The sequence below is a fragment of the Aulonocara sp. 'chitande type north' Nkhata Bay genome, linkage group LG13 (genome assembly GCF_057382095.1).
Source record: "Aulonocara sp. 'chitande type north' Nkhata Bay isolate Kocher_YH1m ecotype deep benthic linkage group LG13, A_spYH_male_GT1.1, whole genome shotgun sequence".
In the NCBI taxonomy this organism is placed as follows: domain Eukaryota; kingdom Metazoa; phylum Chordata; class Actinopteri; order Cichliformes; family Cichlidae; genus Aulonocara; species Aulonocara sp. 'chitande type north' Nkhata Bay.
This window is the reverse complement of record NC_141356.1, coordinates 18205284-18211490: the sequence shown is the minus strand read 5'-3', so window position 1 is coordinate 18211490 and position 6207 is coordinate 18205284. Positions and strand designations below refer to the sequence as shown.

Genomic DNA, 6207 nt, shown 5'->3' with positions numbered 1-6207 from the left:
TATAGTGAATTTTCATATTGTTTGAGAACACATCTCACCTTCTGGTTTTTTTTATCCATTTTGTGGGAAGTTTTCCTTTGCAAAATATTAAAAAGTTGAAACTGACTATATGTGTGATGACGATTTGTCATGTATCCAAGTTGGATTCAATTTCACACATTGAAACAGTCACTTGTAGAGAACAGTAGAGTGTAGAGTAAAGTAAGTACATAAAGCAAAACTGCATAAACTGTGTAGAAATTCCTCAAAGTCCATGTTTGTGGTAGGTAGTCCTTTTAGGAAAAATCCAGAATTTAAATTTTGGTGCAAATGTTTATCGCACAGAAAGTACTAAACCCAAGCTCTGAAAACTGCTGTTCACAGACGCTGTCCATCTAATCTGACTGAGCTGGAGCTGTTTTGCAAAGAAGAATGGGCAAGAATTTCAGTCTCTAGATGTGCAAAGCTGGTAGAGACATACCCTAAAAGACTGGCAGCTGTAATTGCAGCAAAAGGTGGTTCTACAAAGTATTGACTCAGGGGGCTGAATAATTACGCACACCCCACTTTTCAGTTATTTATTTGTAAAAAATGTTTGGAATCATGTATGATTTTTGTTCCACTTCTCACGTGTACACCACATTGTGTTGGTCTTCCACGTGGAATTCCAATAAAATTGATTCATGTTTGTGGCTGTAATGTGATAAAATGCAGAAAAGTTCAAGGGGGGCCAATACTTTTGCAAGCTTTTAGGAATCCATTTGCTCAGTATGATAATCAGGTTCTTGTGTGGCAGGATTCAGCAATTAATTAAATAACTTGGTGTACTTTGCACTTCTGCTGTTGTCTACTGTTTGCTAAGGTTTAGCTCAAACTGAAATTGGGACACTAAAGCAGAAAACTAGCCCTCTGTGATTTTTTCCCTTCTCCACCTGCAGTCTAGTTCTCAAGTCCAAAAGAAGTTTGTCAGCTCAGCACCAGAGAGGCATCGAGGACAGCAGTGTCTCACAACCTGTGCTGATGCTATCACGGTCTGGAGGGCAGACCGTGGGGGATGTAGGAGAAAGGACCCAAAACGCAGACTTAATGGAATGAACAGTGGGTTTATTTACAGTGAGGTAATTGTACACCACACATTAAATCTCCAAAAGTGCTCCCTCGACTCCCGTGACGTGTCTTCTCCCAAGTGCTGGTATCCCGTGCTCTCTGCCCCTGTGCCTTCACACACCCCGTGTGTCTTGCAGTCCTGTGTTCCGCTGTCCTCCTGGGGAAAAACACAGACACAGCCGTTATGGCACAAACTCCGGCAGGCATACACTTTAACAACACTAGAAACACTGACATGGAGTCTAACTCAACGATCCTGCGCCGGAGGAAGCTCCATCGCTCTGTTAAGTAGTTCCCCCGACGATCCTGATCAGAAGCAGGTGTGTGGTAAGCTAGGCGTGACCAGCAGCTGGCAGGGCCACACCCATCAGGCCTGCAGGTGGCTGTCCTTCATCCTCCAGCCTCACACACACACACGGAACACAACAGCACAGTGCAGCAAACGTACATCCAATACACTAATAACAATAAAGGTCCACACTGTTCACGAACCCCGAGTCCCCGGCACCGGGTCCGTGACAGTACCCCCCCCTCAAAGGGTCGACTCCCGACGACCCAAAACAAAACCACAGAACAACCAACCCAGGGCGGGTGGCGGGGGGTCCAGGACGGAGGGCCCCAAAACCACTCCGCTAAACAGCCGCCACAAAGCAACAAAAGAAAAACACAGTTCAACAGTTCAATCCCCCGGTCCAGTGGCAGCAAACACAGTTCTGGCGGCCGACCTGTAGGACGGCAAAACAAGCGGGACCCGCTGCGGGTTAGGCAGTGGCGGCAAAAAAGTTCAGGTGGCCTACCTCTAACCCCTTGATGGAAACGCAGGAGCTCCGGCGGGCGGCCATGGGTCCGGCAGCCGCGGTGGAACGGTTCTGGTGGCCTGCCACGGGTCCGGTGGCGGCGGCGTTGTAGCTCCCGCCTCAGCACAACCCATGATTCTCGATGTACCGGCCGGGCTGCAGGACGTGGCGGCCGGGCTGCAGGACGTGGCGGCCGGGCTGCAGGACGTGGCGGCCGGGCTGCAGGACGTGGCGGCCGGGCTGCAGGACGTGGCGGCCGGGCTGCAGGACGTGGCGGCCGGGCTGCAGGACGTGGCGGCCGGGCTGCAGGACGTGGCGGCCGGGCTGCAGGACGTGGCGGCCCCTCCGGCACGCCGACCTCCAGCTCTGGCTCAGCGGATCCCTCCGGACCTCCGAGCTCCTCTGCTGGCAACGCCGGTCCCTCCGGCTCGTTGAGGTCCGCCAGCAGCGGTGCGGGCTTCTCAGTGGGTGGCTCGCTGAGCTGCTCCAGCTCACAGTGCTCCTCCGGCATTAGCTCGCTGGGCTCCCCCGGCTCACAGTGCTCCTCCGGCATTAGCTCGCTGGGCTCCCCCGGCTCACAGTGCTCCTCCGGCATTAGCTCGCTGGGCTCCCCCGGCTCACAGTGCTCCTCCGGCTCGCCGAGCTCCTCCGGCTCGCTGAGCTCTACAGCTGGCGACGCGGGCTCCCCTCGCTCGCTGAGCTCCTCCGGCTCGCTGTGCTCCTCCGGCTCGCTGTGCTCCTGCTCGAGCATGCTGAGCTCCTCCGGCTCGCTGAGCTCCTGCTCGAGCATGCTGAGCTCCTCCGGCTCGCTGAGCTCCTGCTCGAGCATGCTGAGCTCGAGCATGCTCGAGCAGGAGCTCAGCGAGCCGGAGGAGCTCAGCATGCTCGAGCTCAGCATGCTCGAGCTCGAGCATGCTGAGCTCGAGCATGCTGAGCTCGAGCATGCTGAGCTCGAGCATGCTGAGCTCTTCCCGCTCGCCGAGCCGCTGCTCCCGCTCTCCGGGCTCCGGCTCGCAGGGCTGCACGGCTGGCCGTGCGGGCACCTCCCGCTCCCTGAGCTCCTGCTCCGCTTCGCTGAGCAGCTCCTCCCGCTCTCCGGGCTCCTGCTCCGGCTCGCAGGGCTCAACAGCTGGCCGTGCGGGCACCTCTGGCTGCGCTTCAGCCACAGATGGATGATCCGGAGGCGAAGATGGTGATGCGGTGTCCGCAGGTGGGGAAGGTGAAGGTAGAGCCGGTGAAGAAGATGGCCGAGGGGTGACTGCATGCGGATGGGATGATGACGGCGCTACAACCGCAGATGGTGAAGCCGCCAGTGGCGTGGAGACTGCTGAATGAGGCCACGCTAGTTGTACTGTTGGCCGGCTTGCAGCAGCGTCAGCGGTGTCACCATCCACTGAAAACAAAAAAGCAGATGGGGTGAGAAATGAAAAAGTGTCCTTATTACTCACCACAGCCGGTTCTTGAGATGTCCGGGAGGGCGGCTGCGGTGAGGAACGCCGGCGGCGTGAACGCCGTTTCCGGGTAGACGTCGGGGCCGGCGTATCAGGCTGAAGAACCTCAGGCTGGCCGAGTGGGGGGGCAGCCTGGATCGGAGAGTGGAGGTGAAGGGTGTTGAGCAGGAAATCCGCCACAATCGGAAAAAGATTGTCCAACACCCAGGGAAAACAAGTCAGTGTTTCCTGCAACCGCTTCTCCACAGCACAACGTAAACCCTCCGCGTGCGCTTCCAGCCACAGTTCACATAGACTATTTACTTTGTCTGTCACCTCCCTCCTGAACCTCTCCGAAAAGTCCGCTGGGTCCATCTGGCAGGATCGTTCTGTCACGGTCTGGAGGGCAGACCGTGGGGGATGTAGGAGAAAGGACCCAAAACGCAGACTTAATGGAATGAACAGTGGGTTTATTTACAGTGAGGTAATTGTACACCACACATTAAATCTCCAAAAGTGCTCCCTCGACTCCCGTGACGTGTCTTCTCCCAAGTGCTGGTATCCCGTGCTCTCTGCCCCTGTGCCTTCACACACCCCGTGTGTCTTGCAGTCCTGTGTTCCGCTGTCCTCCTGGGGAAAAACACAGACACAGCCGTTATGGCACAAACTCCGGCAGGCATACACTTTAACAACACTAGAAACACTGACATGGAGTCTAACTCAACGATCCTGCGCCGGAGGAAGCTCCATCGCTCTGTTAAGTAGCTCCCCCGACGATCCTGATCAGAAGCAGGTGTGTGGTAAGCTAGGCGTGACCAGCAGCTGGCAGGGCCACACCCATCAGGCCTGCAGGTGGCTGTCCTTCATCCTCCAGCCTCTCTCACACACACACACACACACACACACACACACACCAGCATGGAACACAAGAGCACAGTGCAGCAAACGTACATCCAATACACTAATAACAATAAAGGTCCACACTGTTCAAGAACCCCGAGTCCCCGGCACCGGGTCCGTGACAGATATGCTGCTGAAGATTATAAAACACTCTCTTCTGGTCCTTAGTCCTGATTGGCAGAGTTATATTTAAGACCAAGTTGAATTCCATTAAGTACTTGGATGGTGCTGCATAAACTGCCTTTCACACTGTATCTAAAAGCACCGCTGAGTAATTTTCATGACCCTAAATGAGAATTGCCTCATGTTTAAATGGACATAATGTGTGATTGCAGACAATGAGGAAATCTGATCGATTCCCCTAATTTTACTGTATTTCCTTCTATGTTCTACCTTCTTATACTTCAAACCATACACAGACTGCAACTTACATTGTAACAAAAAATAAATAAATAAATAAATATATATATATATATATATATATATATATATATATATATATATATATATATATATATATATATATATATATATATATATATATATTATATATATATATATATATATATATATATATATATATATATATATATATATATATAAAATATAATATAATATATATATATATATATATATATATATATATATATATATATATATATGGCATAACTAACGGTTTCTTTAGCTCTTTTTAAAAAAAAATCTGCTCTTAATGAATTTTATGTAGCCCTGCTTATTGCTCTGCCCAAAAGTACAGTTGTTCAAATACTTTAGACATGTTTCAAGAACAAGCCAATCAGTATATTCTTCCATGTTAAAATACTTAACTTTGGCGCAGAAAAACTAGGTTTTACAGTCTGGTAAACAAAACAAGTTCACTGAGAAAAATTTCTGATATTGTGTGGGGTGTTTGTCGCATAGGGAAAGAAAGAAATTAAGATTTTTAAAGTTTTAAATGATGATTGTGCTGTGATGAGACTATTATCGGAAAAGGATAAGCTGGTAAAGGAAGATGTTTCATTTAGAATACATTACATTACCAAGGCTGTCCTCAAGGAACTGATCATCAACCACTAAAGTGAAATTCTTTATAGCCTGTTTATGGCTTCAATAAATTCTGTATGTGTGTGCCAGTTGTTTGATTCACAGCACTGAGTGTACAAAGCATTCTTACAGTTGTTTTTTATATATATATATATATATATCCAGCCATTCGCTTCCGCTTATCCTTTTCAGGGTCGCGGGGGGCGCTGGAGCCTATCCCAGCTGTCATAGGGCGAGAGGCGGGGTACACCCTGGACAGTGTGTGTGTATATATATATATATATATATATATATATATATATATATATATACATACATATAACAGTTTGGGAATCTTAGTCAGAACCTCATGACACTAAGGTAATGAGGATATACTGTACCAATATGCTGTTAATAGCAAACTAAGTTATCATGTCTTTGGTCTAATGAGCGCAATATAGGCTACCGCCACAAAAGCATCTCCAGTAAAATCAAATTATCTGAAAATGTCACTCAGGAAGCACAGCAGTTCTTACACAAAGAACTATTTCTGTTTCATGTGCCTTTCTTCTACACTTTACTTTTTTTCCCTTATAAGTTGTCATTTGTTCTATGTCTAATACGAACCATTAGGCGAAAGCATGTGGTCTTCTCCATCAATTGCCTTCAAACAAATCTATTTGGAAAAATACGTACGTACATATTTGAGAGGCAAGGACCCATGTATGAAATAGCTCCTGTTATGTAATGATGCTCAACGGCAGCTTGGGAAAGTGCTGGTCATGACTCTTAGTGTTGTTGTGAGACTTGAAAACTACTTTGTAGTTTTAAAGCCTTCCCTTCGCCAAAGCTGAAATGTTATGAAATGCTTTTTTCTACCGAGCAGCAATTTTCAGCCGCAGGCAGTTTTCTTCGCCCACTGTGGTGATTATCGTTGGATATTATGAAAATAGCCCTGAAGTATTTAACAA

General features: G+C 48.6%; 1 protein-coding gene across 1 annotated transcript; it reads right to left on the bottom strand.

The window, feature by feature from the left end:
* Positions 1 to 1877: 1877 nt before the first annotated feature.
* On the bottom strand, positions 1878 to 3688 carry LOC147315937 (uncharacterized). Its single transcript, XM_086258965.1, has 3 exons — positions 2927 to 3688; positions 2236 to 2649; positions 1878 to 2123 (listed from the first exon to the last, which is right to left on the bottom strand). Exons 1-3 carry the CDS (start codon positions 3686 to 3688, stop codon positions 2004 to 2006), a joined length of 1296 nt encoding a protein of 431 aa, XP_086115091.1. The 3' UTR covers positions 1878 to 2003.
* Between the last annotated feature and the right edge of the window lie 2519 nt (positions 3689 to 6207).

Coding starts and splice junctions, on each gene's coding strand:
- LOC147315937 (XM_086258965.1), bottom strand. CDS start 3,688: ATGGACCCAGCGGACTTTTCGGAGAGGTTCAGGAGGGAGGTGACAGAC. Junction 2,650..2,926: donor AGGAGCTCAGGGAGCGGGAG/GTGCCCGCACGG, acceptor GAGCTCAGCGAG/CCGGAGGAGCTCAGCATGCT. Junction 2,124..2,235: donor AGCCAGAGCTGGAGGTCGGC/GTGCCGGAGGGG, acceptor CACGTCCTGCAG/CCCGGCCGCCACGTCCTGCA.